At 41.8% G+C, this 24027-nt stretch overlaps 1 protein-coding gene across 1 annotated transcript in view; it reads right to left on the reverse strand.

The window, feature by feature from the left end:
* Positions 1-1656: 1656 nt before the first annotated feature.
* LOC136427904 (low-density lipoprotein receptor-related protein 2-like) overlaps positions 1657-24027 on the reverse strand; it is a 48363-nt gene continuing 25992 nt past the window's right edge. The window contains exons 16-44 of the mRNA XM_066417127.1: positions 16562-16681; positions 16101-16195; positions 15493-15593; positions 14882-15165; positions 14276-14452; positions 13650-13790; positions 13095-13205; positions 12787-12903; positions 12552-12653; positions 12083-12193; positions 11573-11674; positions 11019-11138; positions 10453-10556; positions 9999-10099; positions 9476-9635; positions 9094-9220; positions 8322-8467; positions 7664-7835; positions 7142-7249; positions 6543-6668; positions 5993-6094; positions 5587-5781; positions 4978-5093; positions 4551-4609; positions 4075-4232; positions 3761-3917; positions 3372-3430; positions 3124-3232; positions 1657-2713 (exon numbers count right to left, since the gene is read on the reverse strand). Coding sequence (XP_066273224.1) covers positions 2545-2713; positions 3124-3232; positions 3372-3430; positions 3761-3917; positions 4075-4232; positions 4551-4609; positions 4978-5093; positions 5587-5781; positions 5993-6094; positions 6543-6668; positions 7142-7249; positions 7664-7835; positions 8322-8467; positions 9094-9220; positions 9476-9635; positions 9999-10099; positions 10453-10556; positions 11019-11138; positions 11573-11674; positions 12083-12193; positions 12552-12653; positions 12787-12903; positions 13095-13205; positions 13650-13790; positions 14276-14452; positions 14882-15165; positions 15493-15593; positions 16101-16195; positions 16562-16681 — 3749 coding nt within the window. The 3' untranslated portion in view covers positions 1657-2544. The remainder of the gene's footprint in view (positions 2714-3123; positions 3233-3371; positions 3431-3760; positions 3918-4074; positions 4233-4550; positions 4610-4977; positions 5094-5586; positions 5782-5992; positions 6095-6542; positions 6669-7141; positions 7250-7663; positions 7836-8321; positions 8468-9093; positions 9221-9475; positions 9636-9998; positions 10100-10452; positions 10557-11018; positions 11139-11572; positions 11675-12082; positions 12194-12551; positions 12654-12786; positions 12904-13094; positions 13206-13649; positions 13791-14275; positions 14453-14881; positions 15166-15492; positions 15594-16100; positions 16196-16561; positions 16682-24027) is intronic.

Raw genomic sequence — 24027 nt, forward strand, 5'->3', positions numbered from 1 at the left:
CCAGTGAATTCCAACAACACTGACGCCACATGGAGTTCACGTAATAAAGGCATGCCAATGACGTGTTTTGACCCGCGAAAACATTAGCCTCTACCAGTCTCTGCGGGTCGCTGGGAAAATAGTAGAAATTGGCCAAATAGAGTCAATTGTATGAAGGGAGTCGGCTACAGAGAGAGGGTCAAAAAGGCAACCCTGGAACAGCGGATGGAAATGTTATCCTCCATGGCCAAAGTCCCCCGGCAAATGTTCTCTCTATAGCCGACGCTGTTAGTCTGGTAGAGACTACGAAAACATAGCGTCAGTGCGGCGGAACGCTGGGTTATATCAAACCTTCCTAAAACTAGTAACAGTTTCAAACCTCGAATCGCCATAGGTAGTTTTAATATCAAAGCAAGGGTTAACGTCAGCAACTTTTAAAAGCTACAAGCTATCGTGTAAGTTAAACACGATGAAGTACGAGGTGTCGAATTACATGTAAGATACGCCATGCATGACGATTCTTGGTAACTAAATAAATGCTGTTTCTGGTTCGGGATTTTATTCTTTTATGTCGCTGGACGTAAACCTATTTGATCATACTTATGTTGTTCTTTATAATCGCTCATGAGAACTGGCTTGAACATAATACACCTTGACACGTGGACGTGCCCCAAAGTGGACATTAATTGGTAGCGCACCATAACTGGTAGCGCTACGTCACTAGTTCTTTTCATTAGCCCAGAGGCAATATCTAGCGTTACAGAATCATAACCATATCGTCACGGTCTAGAGCAAGAGATACGCCGGCTGTTGCTTTACCAGAGATAGTCGGTAACAGGTCCATAATCGAATTTGCCTTCCTTTTTGCCGACACCTCTCTACATACCAAATATCATCTTCCTGATTCATGCAAAACGTCTTGAGTTATGCTGCCCACAAACAAACAAGCGCACTTACAAGCACACCCACACGTGGCACCGAAAACACAACCTTCTTGACGAAGGTGATAATTTGGGAACGGCAATCTATTCAGCTAACACAACGAACGGCGCGACTAACCAGTTTAAGAACACTATGTGGATAATCAAGTAAGTAAGTCACGTTATGTGGGTAATGAGGTATCGAATAGGTGAAAGGTTAAAATTGGTGGGAACGATTGTTTTCGCTTCGTGCCCTCGCATTTGACCGATTATTTCTTCCCTTGTTGCTCCGCACCATTTGCACAGTTTGAACGTAACGAACGAGGACTACTCTAAGAGGGTTCTTCGCGGGCTAAACAACCTGAGGAAGCGGGCTGAGCTGACAGACGTGGTTCTGGAGGTGGAAGGGAGAAGGTAATCTCAGATATGAGGCTAAGCAGTATTAAAAGAAGAAGAAGGTGGACTATTGGGGAGGGGGGCACAAAAGAGCTGGGTTGGTTGAAGAACTCGTCCAGTCTGTCTGAAAAGAGGGTCTGCATGGGTGTGTGTGTCCTGTCCTGTATAGAATATGAGACACTGATTCCGCTTAACGAATGATTTATCAATAACGGTCTACTAATACTTTAATTTCACCATTTAATCAAATGTTAACTGTTTATAATCTACTTAGCACTATTTGTTATCCTGAATTCATGTTATTATAAGTACAGTACAATATCAAGCACAGGAAATGTTGGCCCTGACAAAGTTGATGATAATGATAATGATGATGACAATAATACTCTTTATTGCATATTTATGCCCTAAAGGACTAAATGCACATACACAATGATAATAGAAATTGTACATGGTGATAGTGATAGCAATCATTTTGAGGTTAAAGCTACTAAGTAAATAATCAAACAAACCTTAGGATCAAATTTTAGATACAAGGATATTGATTGTACGTGTGCAGGTGTGTTTTGCCTGCAGCCTACCCTACATGTCACTCATATTCAATTTTGTTGGTTAGGGATTTAAAAGAAAACAATGATAAACTGATATATCAACATGGAAACAGAGTGTGAAGGGTACTCCATTTTTCTGTATCTGTCTTCCCCAGGTGTGGCCTAGTGTATCTAAAGGGGCACATCTCTGTCATCGGGGGTGACACGACAAATAAAACAGCAGAGAGGTATGACCCCAGCTGTGATGAGTGGACATCCATGCCACCTGTCCCTCATCCCATGTGCTTAGAACATTGTGTTGTGACTCTTGATGACATAAGTATTGAACTGGGTGTATAAAACTGGGTGCCTACTAACAAGTTGCTGTTTTTTCATCGTTACATTGCATATGTATAGTAAGTGGTATCGAATGCGGAATGAAGGCCACAGTTTATTCGGACATAACATTCATGTTAAGTCAGCTATCATTTGTTCAAGCTTTAGGGAAATGGTAGGATAGCATTTCATTAGTTTAGAAAATGATAGATTTACTAAGTTATACCACATGAAAGTTCTGTTCACTGTTTTATTCGGAAAGCATAATGTTTGTTGGCTTGTCGAATTAGCATAGTAAAGTCTGACATTTTAGTGCAAAGGCTTCAAAAATTCAAAGGCGTCTGAATACTAGCGTCGAACGTTTGTATTGCGAAGTGGCCATGTTATAACCAAGAATCCTCCTCATATTGCTGGGCGACAGCTTTCCCAGAGCCCGCTACCTTCCCGTTCTCATGAAGATTGGCGGCAACGTTGTCTATTCCCTTGTCCTCCATCGGGACGCCATTCTGCTTCGATTCTGCACTTTCCAATGCTGCTTGTGCATCATCATTGCTGAGAAATAGAAATAAAAATGACTTGTTACACAACTTTGATGATTACAACCTCAGTCTGTTTCTGTTTGAGTATGAAATTAGCTATTTACTTCTCTTCGTCTTTGTGTTACGCACTTGGCGGTGTACAAAAATGTAGCCGAGCGGTAACTGGGCCTAGCGTGGCAAGGTTTCTTTTGTCAATTTGTTTTTCGATTTTATCACTAGGTAGTGCTAGTTGCAGCAGCAGAACACAGTGGGCTATTAGTGCTAGTTGACATTGGGTACCCTATCTACCTTTGTATTTCTAAAAGAAAAATAAGTACATGTAATCAAGTGAACGACTGCATGTTTTAATATAGAAATGTGGCTTTATAACAAGTACACTTCCTGACTAACGTCTCAAGAGGGGGTTTAGGAAGTCAGACTCACGAAGTTTTGGGTTTTCCATGGGGCCAGCACCGAACGACAAGGCCAACTGCAATGACGAAGACCAGAGCACAGGCAATAGCAAGCATGGCGATGAAGAACACACTTAGTCCTGTAATTGAAGGAATAATTTATGAAAGAAGAATCTATGAAATAATTCATCAGAAATCGAAAGCAATTTCATTAATTCATTGTAAAAAAATCGAGGTCGAAACCGATAATGAGACTGATTGCGAAAAAAAATTGATCACCTTCATTCTGGCAGCGTGGTCCTGAGTACTCATATAATGTAACGACATCCGAAGGGCATCTGAGGGAAAAAAGTGGAAGTCATTGGCAACATCACATTGTTTACAAGTAAGTGTCTGCACGGTTTTGGCGGTACAGAGGTCAAGCTAGTAATCATATTTTCATCATTTGTGACCTGATGGCATTTTCAAAATGTAGCTTGGATTTGTGCATGGTTTTGTACTTGCTGTCGAAAACATCGTCAAAAAACAAACAAATAAACCACCATATCGATCAAGATGATGCTAATCCAAGCAAGCTTAAGAACACTTTTACTTTTATCGGTACAATTGTTATATGTTGATCACATCCTTGTTTATGTTATCTTAACCTTAAGTTTTCGTAGCCTTACTTGCACTCTAAGGTCGGGTTTTTGTCCTCACAGGTTCCTCCGTTCAGGCAGTACTCCGTGTTTGACGTACAGAAGGACCGACACTCTCCTCCGCTGGAGACGCACGTCATGTCGTCATGGCAACTAGCGCTGCACACCACCACGTCCACTGTTACACCTGCCGGAGCACAGATGAAGTGGAAGGAAATAATTACAACTTCTATTCCTTTCCGATCACTCCCTTGAAATTGCTATGTACATATTAGGTTACGTTTCAAGTGCCTTACCAACAATTGATTTTTACCAATAAATTGAACTTGAGAAGGAGAAGTTACCATTTTCCCTGTAAGCAACTCCGCCGACTTCCACATCCCCCACCATTCCGTCACCACTGGTCACAGCTGACTGCAGTACGCTGGCCACCTCTAGGGGCATTTCTGCCTCCTCTTGACTATCGATGAGTACGTTGACATCGGCAATCACACTTCCTGACCTGTGATCAGACGTGAGTAAACGTGTAGTATTATGCCTTACGAATGTTCTTTCTTACCAATGGCTGTTTCAGGACAACCAACGGTTTTACTGAAACGCCCTACCGCAGTTTAGCCTCTGATCTTTGAGCATGTTACCCCACCACTAACAGATCTTTACTTTTTCCAACAAGAAATTTTATGTTTACTCTTACAGGCCAATCCTCGGCTGTTGTGTCAGTGACATCAAGTGTTGAACAGACCTTAGCCCAAGTGGGGGAGAGAAGGTCATACATGTGAAGTGTGTTGAAAGTGTGAATGACCATGTATGGTAACCTTACCCAAATCCTAGGACAGTAACGCCTCCGAAGCCAGGGTAGTCTTGGTACACAGAGTTCATCTGAAAGAGAAGGAAAAGGATACGTTACATTTTGGTATCAAAGAAGAGCAAAATGTAGTGGCTTTACGAAGCGCCACAGCAAAGAAGTACATTGCGATTCTGGGATATTATAGTATTGGTTTATTATTATATACATCATACATTCACAATAGAATCTACATGTGTAGTCGGAGGGCTAGATTGCAGTATACTACACAACAAGGCTCGCAATCATACTTGCAATTGCATTTCAAAAATGCATCTGAAATACATTTGTACAAAGTTTTGTAAGCTCACATTTCGTTAAGGAGCTTCACACAATATGGCAGCGTGGTATTCGTGAATCGGGACGTTCTACATCTAAACTGGGCTTTTGTAATAGTGCTTACGGTTGCGATGATTTGTTCTGACAGTGTCTGGAACGCCTCAGTGCTGCTGTCCTGTAGATCCGCCGTGAACGTTTCACTGACGAGGGTCACAGCCATCTCAACTACCGTCATAGGGGCTGATGCACAAAGTACAATTACAACAAGGAGGCAGATTGATAACGTACCTGGCAATTATGCGATAATTTCAGTGATTGTGTAGTTGGTACGGCAATCGTAATATTCGCCTACTTGTGAAGGTTTATTTTGTCACAATGGAATCTGTTGCTGATAAGTTCAACATCACTGTAATATCAGTACGACCATGTACCGTAGTGCATTATTGTGTTTACTTTGATCAAACATCCAGAATAGATCAAGGAATCGTAGTTACACAGCTTTTACATTCACATTTAATCATAAAGGTGATGGTGCTACTCCATGATTGTTACACAGCCAATATTTAGGGGTATAGCTGCCTACATTTCACGTGGCTATGTGGCTTACATTTCATTCGATGTCCACTGCATCCAGAAAATGATTTGAATCTGAATTCGTTTTTATCCATTATCATAGGCTTCCCGTTAATCTATAGGTCACCTATAGTGAATACAGATGTGGATGCTTGTTTACCTTTAGTTGATGTAGGTAGTTTGCCTGTGGAGACAACAGCTTTCCCGGTTGTCATGGGCACAGTTGGAGTTGGCGCATCAGATGTTTCCATTGTTGTTTTCAACGTCATTGGTATTGTAGTCGCTGTTTCAGTCGTCAAATCCATAGGTGTGGTTACTGCTGATGAGTTGGCCATTGGAGCTGTTGTGGAGTAGCCTATAAACCCAGTGATCATGAGCAGACAATTATAATCTTTGTAATTTCATTTTGAGACTTTTGTTTCAAGTTTCACGTATGATATCACTTTTTTGATGATAGCTAGCACCAAGGGGAGGTACAGTAATACTACTTGAATGAAATATGTCGATGACGTATTCAATGACGTCAGCTGTAGAATCGTTGATGCTGGTGTATCAGGATGACTTACAGTTTAACTCATCACTTCCATCCAGGCAGTCGTCTCGGCCGTTACAGACAAAGCTTTGCAGCACGCATCCACCGTTGTTGCACCTGAAGTTGTCAGTGCAATCTATAGGAATGAAAAGGTTCTTCAGGTTAGGTCAGTTTCTGTGAAATGTACGTCAAGCCGTTCGCAAGGTACAATGTATAGAACTTGTCCCTGCAGTATTCAACTCTACTTATCAACCCTACGTATTACTAAGTGAATCAAGATAAAGAGGTACTGGAGTAAATAGTTTTTGATCACAGATCCAAAGCAAAAATTAATTTACTAAAGTTTCTAATAGATCAGAACTGAAAAAGCGTGTAGAGCTTTTCATTGTGATTTTTTTAGTTTTGTTCGTTTCTTGCTTTGTTTTGGTCAGCAGGATAATTTTGAAATCCAGTCGTGTAAATTCACCTGATAAGCAAAGACATAAAGTTAAAGGATACACCAAATTAGACCAAAATGAACCATATAATAATATTCAAGCTCCAAGTCTTGGCTGTATTAGGTGTAAATAGTTACGAGTCCTTACTACAAGATGCCTCGTCTGAAGCGTCTGTGCAGTCCACGTAGTAGTCGCAGACCCAGCTTTCCGGGATGCATTGCGTCAGGTTGAGTCGGTTCGTACAGTAGAACACGCATGTCGGTGGGAAAGTGGCTGCAGACGTGATATGATCATTATTGTTTGTGATAGTTTCACCGCGAAGCCAAATGGCGTAAGCATGAAACACACATTTATCTTGAAGCTTGTAGCAAAAATTTATGTTCTGTAACCTTGTCTGTACTATGTTTTGGGACGCAGTCTAACTGGTGAATATGTTGAAATTATTTTGTATTCTATTCTAATGTATATAGTAATAATTTTTTACTCCCTTTATTGTAGGGTATGTGTACAAGTTGTATGTATGTCTGTATTTGTGTGGGTCAATCGTTACCAGCGAGAGCTGCCTAGTAGGCTGACCCATTGTAATGACTGGTTATCATTGTCAATAGATATAAAAATGCAACCTGCTTGAATGCATGAGCTACTTACGTTAGCTAATACACTGCTAATACTTTCCAACTCGTATAACTGTTAATAAGTACGTGGTAAGCTAGTCAGGTGTGACAGATCTACAGTAGCAAACTCACGACAGGCTTGTTCGTCCTCTCCAGCTGCACAGTCTTCGTACCCGTCGCAGCGGTAAGACTCGGGAAAGCAGGTGCCGTCTGAGCATTCCACAGTCCCATTATCACAGGCTATGTGGCAAGATATTGAAATATAAGAAATATGTTTGAGTAAAAACGGTAGGACATGCTTTGTCAGCAATTACATTTCCTTAGCCAACAGTAGTCCACATATAAGATAAACTGATGTATATCATTGCGACGTCTGAATACGTATACAGTTTTCAAAAAAAATAGGAATGACAACAGCAAAGCCTCTTGTCTATATATTTGTGAAAACTATTGTAAGATATAAACGAGTATTTCACAACTAGAGTTTTAAAGAAGAATGCAATATACACCAGCCCCTTAAGTTCTACAGAAATCGACTTAATAGATTTACTAGATTGAACGATCAAGCAAGGGTGCTAAAACACTGCTGTGAAAATTCTGTAGTATAGTGTAGATATGTTTCCCAACGATTTGAAAATCCATGTACCGACTTACCGACTGAGCCTCCTCGGTCCATTCTATGACTGATCCAGTCGAGGTACCGGCTGACCCGGGCGTATATGCCGGGTTGGTAGGGGCGAGCACAGCCGTAACCCCAACTGGTGACTCCCACCAGGTCCCATCTTCCATCATCCCCTGCGCACACCACAGGTCCCCCGGAATCTCCCTGCAGAAGAAAATATGACCATAGCATGGTTCTTAGGTTGATGCTTGGAAAATACACAAAAACAATGATGATAAAATATTTCAATTTTTCATGGATGTAATCATGCTTTATTATGCCAAGCGCCCGTGTGATGTTCTGGAAAGTAAAGACATAGTGCATTGGGTAGAAGAAGATGCCCGCTAATCTGAACGATTAGGATAATGTGACTATTACCTAGCCCATTTATTTTCAAATATAGCACATTCCAAAGCTCAGAACTTTGCAATGAAGTGACAATTGAAGGCTGAAAATGGATCCAAATGGAGATTAAGTTTATAGGGCAAGAAAACAAAACTCGACTTGTTCATAGGTCATTTGAAAATTGAAAAGGGACACATTTCTGAATTTACATAAGATTTTACCGAAGGTAATCAAAATTAACTCTATCTTGTGATGTACTAGACAAGAATCAATTACGTAAGTTGACATGTATCATGTTGGACGCACCTGACATGAGTCTCCACCCCCCTCCCAGTACCCCGCACACAGCATGTTGTCCGTCACCAAGCCGTCATATGAGAACGGCTTGTTGCAGACATCATTCGGAATCACGGCAATCTTCAGGTCTTGTAGGATGTACGGACGAGTGCCGCCTGATGTAGGGTAAGAAATGTTTAGTTTTGCGACTGAGTTTCGCATCTTTTTTTGGCTAGAATACCAAACAGAGGTTGCTACCTCCAGCTGGGAAAGAGTACACCTCCTCAGCAATCTGAACCTTATAGTCTATATCCTCGACTTGAGCCCGCATAAACATTCACCTCAGGGTTCACATATCCTGTCAAAAGAAACCAATCAAAATGTTTTATTTCCAACCGAAACATACATGACATCATATTATCGATACCAAAAGTTTTAGATTTGACTGTACTTGTATGGACCCTTCAATTCACAATTCTGAATATGACCTTATTTTCCAATGTCGTTGCTTTTCCGAACTTCTCAACTCAAATGCTATACTGATATCAATGTTCATAATTGTACTTCTATCTAATATCTTTCAATGTTGATTTTTTTTTAATTTTCCGGTGGTGATGCTAGGATTAGCACCGTGTCTTGTACCTTTTTATATTGATTCATAAATTTAAAAAAAAAAAAAAAAAGAGGTTCTTCCTCTTAGGTTGGCTTCTCTGACTAAGGTTTTGAGGCCGTTTCCCCCCATTTTCAAAACAGAGGTAATGCACTGTGTAAACGTATCTTTTCCCTTTTTCTCGATCCTCACCTGATTCGAGCCGCCCCCAACCGGAAGTGAAGCAGTACGAGTTCTCATCCAGCTGAGTCGCGTTGTCTGGCAGACAAGCGAAGTTGACGATGTTACTTGTGAAGTTGACAGACGTTTCCAGCTTCACCTGTAATAAATCACAACTAAGCAATCGAAGCAAAAAACTTAATCTATTCAATGTTGAGTTCCAGTGTGCAATATGTTGTTACTTCGACGTTTAATCTAAAAGTGATGTATGCAGAACAAAGTAAAAAGATTAAAAATTCTGTCCATACAATCCCGTTGAGTGCAAAAGGAAGATTATGAGTTCCTGTGTTTGTAAGAAATGAAGAAGAAAACTGAGATATATATCATTATGCGCGTTCTTCTCACAGTTGCTTACCAACGCGATGTCGTTGTCGTGAGTAGTAGAGTTGTATCCTTCGTGCAGGTAAACCTTCCTCACACCTGACGTCACAGCTTGGGCGGTATCGTTGTCCCACGGGTAGTGTGTGATAGCGTGTTTACCAATCAACACTTGTAGCGACTGCCAGAGTGCAGGGCTGCATCGAAAATACGGGTTAGTAGAATAATCAAATCTTTTCGATAGCGTGAAATTATGTGTTACCGAAGCTATAGGCCAGATGTGAAATGCCCGCTATCAGAGTTTCAACAGGGCCGGTAGAAATGTCCTGGTTAGAAATACATGTATTATGGCTACATGCATAGCAAACAACTGTTATCGCTGATGTCTTATTATAAACATATAAAAGCTTCTACGTTGAGTGCACTAGTGCATGTACTACTAATACCTAGCATGCGTAATTCAATAGATGGTTTATGCCAAACGAATCTAGGTTTCTACATGTCATGGTATTTCGCCCATTGTATCTGAGACATAATGGTTAGTGGCTAGGAAAACTCACGTATCGTCATCCAGACAGTGCGCTGCCGTGACCACCCAGTCCGGACCCACCAGGGTCCCGCCACAGAACGGTCTGCTGCTGTATAATCTCTTCAGCTGGACCTGGTACAGAAAGGAATTATAGCGTATGTATGGCAGCAATTATTATACGTATCAGACCACACCTACAGCCAAAATGCAGGTATTTTTGTATATAAGGAAGATAATGCGTACGTGATCGGCAATGGATGGTTTTCTTTTACGATATGAAAGTACTCAAATATCAGATTATGATTGTAACAAACTGAACAACGAGTTATCGGGACCAGTCTTACTTGCTGCAGATCTGGGGCTAAGTACGTTTGCAACGGCGAATAAGTATAAAAGTACTTAGACACTGTAAAATTCCTCCGAGTAAAATCTAAGTGACCTATCAGTGTCCGGAACAGTATCACCTGGTACCCCAGCACACCAACCTGCCAAGGCCAGGCTCCACGGTCCGAGTTGTCCCCGCCGACAATCCTCTCCTGTCCGCCGGTTTCCACAATCGTCATGTTACGGAGTCCGCATGTGGTGGGTCCTATACCAAACAAAAGGATTCCTTACTTCAAGAACCGCATATGCATGTATCGATGAGTCTACTTTAAGTCAACAATGCGGGTAATATGCTGGCCACCTAAATAGATATTTGGAGCTTGGGAAGTACGTCTTTTCTTTCGGCAGTGAAGCAAGTGCTCTTAAGAGGCCGCAAAGCATGAACAATCACGCGCCTATACTGGAGAAACAACTAGACGGTTGCTATATGAAGATGTCGAGATGTGTTCACAACATAAAATGGGACCAACTCTGCATAAAATAAAGACCTGTATGCTGGACTTTTCAATCTTACCGATAAAGTACGATCATATCAGAACAGTATCCACTAATATGATTTTACAATCATTGAAAGGTGCATGTCGTTTTCGTGATTCCAATCAATCAATCAATCAATCAATCAATCAATTAATCAAGTACGTAAGATAATGACCCCCATGTAGCTAACCTGCAGCACACGAATCCTCGTCTGACGAATCCTCGCAGTCATGACGACCGTCACATCTGTGGATCACGTGATAGCAGCTCCCGTCCCCACAGGTGTGCTGGAACTCATTGGAGCAGGTACCTGTTTCGGCCGGAAATTCCCGAGAATTGGAATGATTTTGGTAACATAAATATTATCCATCGGATGACGAATTGGTTTGGTTTGGTTTATCTATTCGCTCTTATATAAAGATAAAAACAATAATGAAATAATCGAAAATATTTAAAAGAAACGTGCCGGAGGAGAAAAGAAGCCCACAGGGCTATAAGAAATTCTCCTCCATTAACTTAACAAATATTAATTACTCTACAATTGTGATATAATAAGTAACGAACAAAGGTATAAAATTAGATATACTGATATAAAAACGGGCATAGTGTGTTATGCAGGCGATACCGTACACTATGATATACTCTATATGCAACATTACATGTGTTAGGCGGATAGAGATTCGAGGTGAATTCTTAATGTAGATTCGAAAGGCAAGAAATACGACTGTGTATTCAATGCCTTACAGTTGATCTCGTCTGTGTTGTCTCCACAGTCGTCTTCCCCATCACAGACCCAGGAGGTCGGCTTGCACAGGCCGTTCCCACAGCGGAACTCATTACGGCATGCTAAAGGAAAGGAAATATTCAAAACTTTTGAACAATGAATGATAAAAAAATAAGAAAGTGCAGTATACAATCTCGGAGCAGCAAATAAGAAACAATGTATTTAGCTAGGCGTTTGTATTAAAATCAATACAATTACGCTTCAGGACGTCACTGTAGAATTTTGCCACAGAGAAACAGCAACACTATTCATACGCTTACATGTATGTCTCTATTCAAAGTAGTAATAGATCTACATCTTAACAATGGCGATTTGAAACATCCAACATGCAGAATGCCCACCCAACCTTCATACAGAGCATCACGTAACGCAACTTGGCAATACCGTGTTCTCACGTCGTCCCTTTGTAGCAAACACTAGTATTTCTATTCAATGCGAAATTACCCTATTCATAATTATGTAGTACTTACTGTATGTACAGTTGGCCTCGTCACTAGCGTCTGCGCAGTCGTTGTCCCCGTCGCACACCCACCGCGATGGGATACATTTGTCACAGCTAAAGTAACCGGGGTCACAAGGACCTATTTAAGTAACAAATAAGAGACAACAAGAGGTTGTACATTACACATATTGAGACCTAAATGCTAAGTCCAATGCAAACGACTCAAAAGTGGTGGATCTAAATTCTTCTCCAAAATACGTAATAGAAATGAGATACAATGTATATCAGTTGCAGTTTACATCAGTGGGTAGGGGTCGAGAAAACGACGGTCAAGTTCGATAATGGGTCTCCGAGCGGCTTTCTATGGTACTGCAGCAGAACTGGCGATTTTGATATTTTACTTTGCTTTTCTCTGAACAAGTCATCTAGTTGTTTAATAGGGTTATCCAGCATGTTCTGATTGTATATCAAAAATACTTATCAAAAATACAACTCACAGTAACTTTCGTCACTTCCGTCTCCACAGTGGTCTGTTCCGTCACAGCGGTACTCCGGTAGGACGCAGATACCATTGTCACACGTAAACGTATCATTGCAATCTGAAAATGGCAAAGAAGTGTAGATACCTTTTCAAATTGCATTCTAAGGGATGCAGTATAGTTTCAACGTTTCTAACATCATTCCCGAAGATGTAGACATTGCTTATTAGTCTACATGAACAGGTCAACTTACCACAGTTCTGCTCATCAGCAAGGTCGTCACAGTCGGCCCAAAAGTCACAGACCCACTGGTCAGGGATGCACTTTGTGTTGTTGTTACAGTACAGGGCACACGGTGGTCCAAGCGTTGCTAAAGCGGAACGAAGACATATAAAAGATGCTGTATACTGCAGGAGGAATATTAGTTCTAGCATCATGCAGGGAACAATCTTGCATATGTTGACTGACTGAGGCATCTCCACTTTCGGTGGAGCTTGTTTTTTTGCCAAAATGTTTTCAAGGTGAAAATGTCAAAACACATTGGTAAGGTTTGCCACTCACGGCAACCGAGCTCGTCCGCCCCGTCCCTGCAGTCCTCGTACCCGTCACACCTGTAGTCTGCGGGGAAGCAGCTGCCGTCTCCGCATGTGACTGTAGTGTTCTCCGAGCAAGCTGTATCAGGTGGCAGGTAACATTAACGTTACATATTCTTTATATCCTGTTTGTCTGATGCTTTCAATTCTAGTCATTGCCAACAACAGCCCCCCCCCCCCCACGTAATATTGGCGGTCAGTTAGCATCAAATTGTAATGCTATGGGCACTGCACATATCCTTTGCCCCGTGTAACAAGATCTCGAAGTATCGCGGAGGGCGATCTCGCGAGACAAATCTTGCGCAGGCGCATACTTAGAAACGCGACTCGCCACCCATAAAGCAGGCGTGCTTGGAGTCCAATCAGAAGGCAAATGTTAAGTGAAAAATATGTCTTGCCCGTCGGCTACACCTTCCCACCTTGGTTGATACAAGGAGGTTAAACGGTTAATACGATCAATCCAACAGCCATACAAGCTACGCTTGATGAAGATACAAATGTGAAAAATGGGCCTGTAACTTACCAACTTGACCACCCGTTAATATCTTATTGTCCAGCCAGTCGATGTAGTTTGATACTTTTGTGTTGACTCCGGGTTGGTACCTGTTAGCACATCCGTATCCCCAACTGGTGATGCCCATCAGATACCAGCGGTCGTCATCACCTGTATTTGATGCAATTGCACGGTTAAAACGTCACCACTTCTCATTTTATAGAATATCGTTTAAATGCCCTTATTTTAGAAAATTCACTTCAAGTGGATATATATTGAAAAACGGTATTCCAGTGCTGAGGTTCTTCAAAGGAACCTGACCACTAATCTCCTTCTTAACATGTGCAAAGAAGCTGCTGGAAACTTGGTTAAGGGAGACAAACTAACTAGGCCACTTCCCCTCTGTAACTGATCCCAAGAGAAAAGTAGGTCGCCTTCAACTGATTAAAACTGAAACATGTCTACGTATATTGAAATGAGTTAATGCTGATAGATAGATGACAGATTGTATCGAAGGTCGAATGTTATATGTGCTACAACCCTGTAGTAGAGAATGACAAATGGAATCTGTAATACTGTTACTTAGCCGGGACTAAGTTACAAATGATGATTATGACGACCATGTATTGTACAAGCCCCAAAAACTACTGTATTACCTGCACAAACTACGGGGCCCCCGGAGTCCCCCTGACAAGAGTCTCCGCCACCCTCCCAGTAGCCGGCACAGAACATGTTGTCCGTCATCCCGCCTTGGTTGGAGATGGTCCTGTTACAGACTTCTGTCGGGATGAGAGCAACCTTCAACTCCTGTAAAAGCTCCGGCGGTGTACCTCCTGATCAAGGAAAGAGAACGCCAGTGTTCAATCTCGAAAAAAGGGAGAAGCCAACGCTTACTAATGCACCGGTCCCCGTGTGGTCCCGGCCGGGCCCCGACGAAATTTGTCCCAATGGACTGCCAGACATTGGAAGAGTACGATTAGCTCTCGAAGCCTACTATACTAGTATTTGTTACCGGGTCCCGCTTTGATTTTAAAGCGTCCAGGGCCCCGGCCGTGCAAAAAAAATATATACCGGTAGCCCGAAAGTGCGTAAACTGCCCATCTGGGCCCCTTTTTTTTCAATTGTGACCTAAGCATTAATCTTAGGAGAATACCCGGAAATTACAAACAGAGACAGACACACAAAAATGGGACAATATTAATGATAAATTAACACAATTGAGCTGAATTGAAATCAGTCATGTGACTTATACCAGAACCTACCGGATGCAGTGTTGCCCCAGCCTGTTGTGAAGCAGTACGAGTTCTCGTCGAATCTCGTTGTCTCGTTGGTCTCGAGACATGCGTAGTTGATGAAGCTGGTTGTCTGGTTGATGCTTGTGTTCAGCCTCACAAGGGCTATGTCGTTGTCAGACGTTAAGTCATCGTACATTTCATGGAGGTACACTTTTTGCACGGAGGACACTATCGCTTCTGAATCTGTGGCTCCGGGATGCCCCAGATGGTGCTTACCAATGAGAATTTGGAGGGTTGGCCACTCGTTTGGTCTAAAAAAAATCATATATGTCAAATACCAATTTTTATACAATCTTTGTTTTAATGTTTTAAGATTATCGCAAATCGGTTGCTGAACAGTCGTTACCAATTTTGATAACTGAAAGACTGTTAATTCGGCTTTACACATGTGTTACATTATGAAATAAGAATTTAGAACTTTAGATTCATTTTTGGATTCTTGACCATCTCAATTTGAGAAAACCAGGAGCGGTCATGCTGTTAGACTTGTATTGCTTACCCATCCGTTGAATTACCGGACGAAGAAAGCAATGACAGTTAGCCAATCTTAGAGATCCTTAAGAAAAAATAATTCTCACTGATCCTCATTCAAGCAGTGCGCAGCCGTCACTACCCACTCCGGGGCCACCAGGGTCCCTCCACAGAACGGAGTGCTGAAGTATGTTCTTTTGAGCTGTACCTGGAACACAGATAGATAAAATTGATCAAAGATTGATAAATTGATAAACAAGAATTTTTAATAATATCTTGAATCAAAACTGACCAAAACAGACTACTATGTCAAGACGCCGAACAGGCAGATATGATCAGCTATTTTGGTAAATGGAAGAAATTCATACACCGAGACAGACCTTTGACTGTTCATTATAATGTAATGTGCTTTAGTGCATCCTTACACACTTGTGCGTATACTAGTATTCAAGTGCGTATGAATTGCGTATTCACATTATTTTGGTTTAGATCAAGTTTGCGGCCGAAGAAATCATTTTCGTTGGTTCGATAACTAGACTGCATTACTGTGTGTCAAAGTAGAAACTTCAACTAAACCAAAAACATGTCAATACGCGACTCATACGGACTTGAATATGCACACAAGTGTGAAGGGTCCTATAAGGGCGTTCGCATCGGCGCATAGATACACATTCAGCGTTTGACGAACAACACTATAAGCCTTGAGTCCACTAACCTGCCATGGCCAGGCTCCGCGATTTGCCGTGTCTCCTCCGACTATTCTGGTCTGGCCGGTTGTAATCGTGATGTTTCTTAGACCACAACCGGAGGCTGGCAAGTTGAGGTGACAAGAAAATAAGAGAAAGGACATCAGTACGACATTTATTCAGATTGTGAGTCCTTTTATTAGCAGTAACTCCTTGGTTTACGACACAGAGAAAAACTTAAACTTGAATTATGCAAAAGACACTTAGAAACTAGAATACTGTGATACCATAATTAACTTTAGATGATTCAATGTTATCGTAAGATATTAATAGTTATCGTAACATGAAAACGATATTTTGCTGTTCTTTTAAAAAAATCACTCCACAAGGCACTGTGTATTGCTGATGTCATTTGCTACTTCGGTATTTCACCTTTTTTTTATGATGACAATAGATCAATACTATTACGATGTACAACAAAGTAGCTTACTTGGTGAACAGTTGTCCTCGTCTGACCCATCCTTACAGTCGCGACGGCCATCGCAACGGTGAATCACGTGATAGCAGGATCCGTCCCCGCATGCGCGCTGGAACTCGCTGGAACAGGTGCCTACAGAAATATACATTGCTGGTGACCCACAAGACTGACTGTGTTTGCACGACCATGTAGAAAGGAAAAAAAAATATTGGCTACTTAATATGCAAATGTAGCCTTGATAATTGAAATTCCTCTCCTTTCAATGTTCATCCAGTGGTCACAGTGGCTGTTTTACTGAAGCTAAATGTCATGAGCTCTCCTTTACGACGTATTTGCATTTCTCGTACGCTTTCATACTCTGAAAAGGAGGACTAACGTTGATAGTAGTGGATGGTAGGGAAGGATAGTCTTGCCCATACAACACCTTTTACTTCAGGACTAAGGACTTTAAGAATGTAGCTGGTATTCTCACGCACAATCAGAGTCTTCCAGGCCATAGTTCGTGATTGTGAACCACTACATATATCATCCGTGATGTCTATGCATATATTTTGTTTGAACTCACAGTTGATTTCGTCCGTGTTGTCTCCACAGTCGTTCTCTCGATCACACACCCAGGAAGTCGGCTTGCATAGACCGTTTCCACAGCGGAACTCATTTTCGCAATCTTTGAAAAGAAAGGCAAGGTAAACGCAAAACTGTTTTTCTAATAGATTGTACGATCACAAACTGAAGGCATTCTTGGGATAGTAGTGCAAGTGTCGTATAAAATCCAGCTGTCATGTTACAGAAAAGGCGGTTGGTTCTGTCAGAACCTTCTTGAAACTTTGATTACATCAAAATGGTGCGTCGACCTACGAAGAATGTGACCGCGCCGTTAGATGATTGAATTTGGAAGACAGGTTAACAAACGTACCGTAAATGCAGTCCTCCTCGTCTGAACCGTCGCCGCACTCCACGCTACCGTTACACCTGGCCCCCGCCGGCATACATATTCCGTCAGCACAGGCGTACTCGAACGCGCTGCAGCCAACTGAAATGTTCATCGGCACGGTGACGCATGGCTTAATTGTTTTCCGATCGTTTTCGTCAACTTAACACACACACACACGCAAACACATCGTGACACAGTCACACACACACACACAGTGACACACACATACACAGACATGCTATCGGATACACACAGACATGCTATCGGATACACACACGCACATAATCATGTATGCAGACGTGCTATGTGACACACACACACACATGCACACACATACACAAGTCACTGACACACATTCATACAAAGATACACGCGCGCACACATACGCACACATCAGTCGGACCCTATTCATTGTTTGTCGCTGGCACTCTTTCACTCAATTTTGTCCGGCCGTCAATCTAAACGGTCGTTACAAAAGGAGGTGGTCAACAAACGTGAAGTAATCAAATATTTGTAGATCTAATGGTCGACATTGTTGGCGTGACATCATTTGTAATATATGGACACACCTATGGGTATGGCAGGTGTTTACAGGACACTTGGAGTGGTAAATGATTACTAGTGCTCTGGTATAAGGCCATAGACAAACATTATGGACCAAAGGCTCACAAACTGTCCTTTTACAGCCTTATAAGGCGCACTATATCTCAGAAACCAACTCCCCACGCTACGATTCAGGAGACAGAAAGCCTCTCTTGTACTACGCGAGCTGCAGCTCATTCTGGACGATACCACACATCCCTACAGGCTGTTTCATCTCCGGTAGTTGAGACATCCTACAATATTATGTCGTTTTTATGCCTTTTTGTAATACCTTGATTGATAACAGTTTTTATATGGCAAGAAATCAATATCATTTAGTCCCGATAAGAACTGGAAGAGTAATGTAACAATAAAGTTTGAAGTGTGGGTTTGTTAAGTCTTTTGAATGTTAAATAATAAGAGTTCCATTTTTAGGCCTTTCTGTACAGTAAAATACTGTCACTGTTATGTTTGCTGTCATGTAGTTGCAAGCGATTATTGCAAAGCAGGTGTTTGGGCGGAAAACCCTAACGCTTTCTGATCTGCTGTTTGTTCTTAGGCAAGGAAGAAGTCATAACCATGTCCAGAGCGCCGTGGGTCCGCTTCGGTGCTCTCCAAATTACAAATCTCGTATCACGACAACAAAGTCTTTTTATTGGCTTTCCTTTTTTTTTGCTCCCAGGTACAGTTTTCAAGGGCATCATACTTATGTACACTGTCCTGTGAGATTTTATGGAATACACGCATATCCCATTATTTCAGGACGAGGCCATAAGCGTTTTGATGTACACAAAGACCGCCAAGTATGAAAAGTTATGTAATATGTGACGTAATCCTAACACGGACTTGTTAAAATAAAGGCAGATTAAGGCGCTGTACATTTTTCAACTCCAGTCTACATTCATGAACAATCTAACCTGATGTTGAGCTATTACTTCTTGTTCTAAAAGTTAAATTGTTATCCAACTAAAGCCCGCTAGTTCAGCTCATGACAACTAGGGAGATCACCCGGGTGTGGCCCGGTGGACGGGGTAAAGTCGACTGGACAGCCTCTTGGCGGACTCATTCAATATTTGTAGACCCTATGGCACTTGTTTTCATTCAACAAACATTCATGTATCAGCCCAACAGGCAGTGCCTTTTCTTATGTGGGGAGGCATCTATGACTTCCGTGACAACGATTTAAGCAACGTCACGTGATTAAAAGTGGGACTTTTGAAAGGTAGGAAAGCCGAGGGTACAGAAATAAGTCTTCGGTGTCATTCTATGCAGTGCTCTCGAAGTCATAAAAGGTCAAGGCAGTCAGCCACTTATCACGGCGTAAGTACGCTATAAACAAGTACTGGAACACTTGGTGATTGATGCGTATAGACTGTGACCTATGTGTGGACTGCGTTTGATGATAATTTTTGGCCTAGTTATACCCCCTTTCCACCAGAGGCTGATACAACTGAGCGACCGCTGGGCGACCAAACATTTCACAGATAACTCTACGAATTTTATTGTGATACATGGCTGTGAATGGCTCTCTGCTATTTTACTTTATCTGACATAGGCATATTCCATATGGCCACATCGAAATGAGGGACCAAAGGGAAAACGCGGAAAGCACTTTGATGTGTCTTGTAACAAACGCATACCGAATGCCTAATTCAAACAATACAGGTGACTAATGAAATATATAACGTTGTTAGATGGGAGAAATGAAATTCAATTGAAATCCTCTTGCTGCATTATCGCCATGTCTCCAATTAAAGCAAGTACAAATGTTCATGACGACACGTGTTGCTCACCTTGAGATGAATGTTGACCATTAGCTGGACCATTCAAGAAAACACTGTTCACAAAGAATAAGCAAGGAGGCTATATAACCTCCTTGGAATAAGTATGTCAGATATTTGAGTCAGAAAACTTAGAACCTAAGGTTAAGTTTAAGTAGTTTGTTGTCGTGTACAGCACAAAAAAAATAGATAAAAGACTGCTACTAGATAGAGTAAATCTATAACTACATGTATACTAGTATACATATCCTTATGTATATGATGCATTTTCGTTTACTGTCAGGTCCAGTTACCCCCTTCCCCGTACACATACTGAACGATCCCCCATTTAGCAAGATCCGCCACATTGTTTATCCCGACGAGCAGGCATATATCTGTCAGTATTTGTAGCGATTTCTTGTTCCCAGGATGGTGAACAAGTTATCATATACCAAATTGTAGCAATTTGCACCAAAGCATACTGTCACCTCCCTCACTGTGACCACACTAAACGAGCAGTATAATCCGCAATGAAAACAAACATGGTGACTGGCCGGGGAACTATCGCCGATCGCCTTGAATTTCGTGATTTCTTGATCCCAGGGTCATTTAAACATGTACATTACCTTATGCCAAAGTATAGCAACCTGCGATGTCAACTTACCAAAGTACTTTATTTGCGACATTTCACCTCTTTTTTGTGTATTTATCACTCACCCTGCTAAACAAACACTGTACTCCGCAATAAAAACACAAAGCGACTGCTGTGGGCGCCGATGAAAATGGCCATCACGAATTTTTAGTGATTTCTCGTTCCTTGGGCCATAAATATCATTTCATCACATTTCATCACAGCGACCTGTGATGTTTACTCATTAAAGCATCCGGTAGAATTTACCTTGCTTTATGGGCATTCCGGGGCATTCCGGTGTAAAAAGGGCATTCCGGGGCATTCCGGTAAAAGGTAGACCGAATTCTGAAGATAAAGAGCAAATCTTCAAACATTTTTGTGCGCTTAGATGGCGTGATTCTTTAACATCGTGCACCATATTCCAATTAAGTTAGTCCCTAGCGATTGCTGCTTGTACCTCGTGCAAAGTTTAGGTAGAGTTGGGGCATATGATCACGTCATTATCAAAGAATATTTGCACAGGTCAAAGTGTCATAAAAATATACATACCTTGCTGACATGTGAAATTAACCATACAAAGGATTACAAGTGTCAAAGAACCGCTTTCTGGGCAGTAATCTTGGTCTTGATCCTTATATAGTTCCTATCTTTTCCAAAGGTAGACCTCCCTCCCGGCCACGGTCCCCCGAAAGTGCGAAATGGGACGAAATGGGACGAAATGGAACGAAAATGGAACGAAATGGAACGAAATGGAACGAAATGGAAGAACTAAAACAACATATGTAACATTATGAAATGAAATACCAGTAGATAGCAAATTATAAGGAGTAGACCGGAAAAGGAAGCATTTTAAATACAGAAGCGAGTGGTAAATACATAATATAACGTGTTTTATTTCTTGGATCTATATGATGATATTAAATACAACGTTTTTGTCACGTTTGTGTGGCTAGATTCTTCCCTGAAAATGGAGGCGCCGCGTGCAAAGAGATCCGCCGCTCTTCCTTGTGTATCGGGGACCTTTATGGTATGAGGGTATGAGGCAAGCGCAATCTTATTATTTATACAGCTAGCGTGTTGGCGTGTTGTGTGAACCGTGAAATACATGTCCTGCTCATTCACACCCTCCCTTTGTTTTGTCGTGAACAAGGAAGCAGAAATGTCTCCAGAGGGTTCCACGTTCGTGTTTGAATGGGTTGCGAAATGTGTGTAATTGCTGACGCAGCGCAGAGCTTCATTTGCATGTCATTAACGGAGGGGTCCATTCTCCGATAGGGGTCTGACTTTGACCGAACAATTGGTTGTATAAAAATCGTTGTTGCGGAGATATATGGCATATGCTACGTACTAGTTATGGACTAAAACCGTATGTAAATAACTGGAAAGTCGGAGTTTGATTCAACCTGTCGGTAGCGCACGCCCACAGTTTTTTCGCGCTGGCAACAATGGCGGTTTATTTGTATGGGGGGCCCAATTTGGGGGAGAACAGCTCCGAACACGCTGTATGAATAATAGAATAACTCTTGCCTCATGCCCTCTTGGTGAATTATGAGATGCAATGTTACTACCAACTGTATAATCTAGTCCTAACTTCGATACTCAGTTCCGTTTGCTTGTTTTCTCTGCTATTTGCAGCAGTTCAATTGCAGATCGTTGGTACACAAGGGAGAGCGGCGGATCTCTTTGCACGCGGCGCCTCCATTTTCAGGGAAGAATCTAGCCACACAAACGCGACAAAACGTTGTATTTGATACTATCACAAAGATTTACCTTTATTTATCATGTATTTCTATATTCAAAATGTTTCCTGTTCCGATCTACTCCTTATAATTCGCCATCTACTGGTATTTCATTTCATAATGTTACATATGTTGTTTTAGTTCTTCCATTTCGTTCCATTTCGTTCCATTTCGTTCCATTTCGTACTTTCGGGGGACCCCTCCCGGGTCCTCCCCCAGGACACCTACATCTCAGGACATTGCATGATTAATAAAATTGTCACTAATTAATTCACTAACAACAGGAAAAGTAGAAAATACTTTTACTCTAACTCACCTTTTGGCACTCTCCAACCTTTCGGCTTGACAGCGCTCGCAGACGACACTACGGTCAGCCCAACAATCAGCGCCAATAAGACCACAGAACTGCTCAGTTGCGACGCCATATTGTCCCCTATACTGCCACTATACGGAAAGATTCACAAACGCCGTAAAGCTGGTATGTTATAGATCTATACAGATTCAGAAACTGTTTGATACCCCGAATTATCAGCCTACAACCCTACAGCTGAGTCCGAATCCGGCCGGGGGGTTCACGCCTAACCCTTCTCGGTCGCGGTGTGCAGGCGTGGACAAGTTAACCTGGGTGGATCCCATACAATCATTAACCAAGTATAGCTGCTTGCTTTGGGCATGTTTGACGCTCTCCCCGAGATATGTTTGAAGTAGATAGGCAGGGTGAGCGGATATGTGACTCAAGCATCAATAATAGCGACGTAATCTGTACAGTACGTGTTTGATCACTGGTCGATAGTTAATCATTAGTTCGTCGGTTCGCTAATCGACCTCGAATTATAATGAATGCAGGTACGTTTGCAGTGATTGGGTAATTGCTGATCACACTTATTCCACTGTGGCGGCGACGTCGCTGCGAGCGTGCTGTGGCCTAACATTTGACAGAGCGCTCAACGAATGTCGTAGATGAAAAAACGAAATCTTTTTAATACGTTCTGTGCGTTTTGTTGTCTTTTCATTCATAATTTTATGTTTTGCATGATATTCAGATTATGAAGTCAAGAGTTTCACACATCTAATTTAGGTCATAGCGAGGTCGCAACACGATGGCCGTCAAGTGGAATGGGGGGCCTGAGGGCCCTGTCACACCTTTGCGTATATTCAAGTGCGCGTGAGTTGCGCATTAACATTTTTTTGGTTTAAGTAAGGTTAACGGGGGGAAAAAGTTGTTTTCTACTTTGACCCACCGTTGTGCTGCCAAGTGATCGAACCTAAGAAATCACTAATTCGGCTGCGAACTTAACCTAAACCAAAAACATATTGATACGCAACTCATGCGGACTTGTATATACGCACAAGTGTATATACGCACAGGGGCTTTAGGCAGTGATTACCTAATCATTTGCAAGTTCATTCGTTCGCCGCATGGAACGTCCGACTGCTGTAAAGTAAGGACTAATCTCCCAAACTATCTGTAAGGCCACGGGAATGTTTATCCAGTTAAGTACACCATGAAGATATAAAAACATGGATAATGCCATGCTGGTCGACCTCCAAATATGAATTATAAATTTATGTTGCACACAATATTTAAGGATAGTTCCCGACAGTCTTATTAGGATTTATGAGAAGCCCGTGGGAGTAAAGTCTTGTCTATATTATTACAAAACAAAAAGTGCTGTTAAGACGCAATAGTCAAGATTCACTCTAGTGTCCGGTCCATATATAAGACTATTCGGGCGATGTTGAAGTGTCGGTGATAAAAAAAATTCCTTACAGTGAAGATATTCTTGCTAACTAAATAAAAAGACAAGACAGGCGGCCGGAAGCTACTGCGC

The sequence above is a fragment of the Branchiostoma lanceolatum genome, chromosome 2 (assembly GCF_035083965.1).
Source record: "Branchiostoma lanceolatum isolate klBraLanc5 chromosome 2, klBraLanc5.hap2, whole genome shotgun sequence".
Classification (NCBI taxonomy): Eukaryota; Metazoa; Chordata; class Leptocardii; order Amphioxiformes; family Branchiostomatidae; genus Branchiostoma; species Branchiostoma lanceolatum.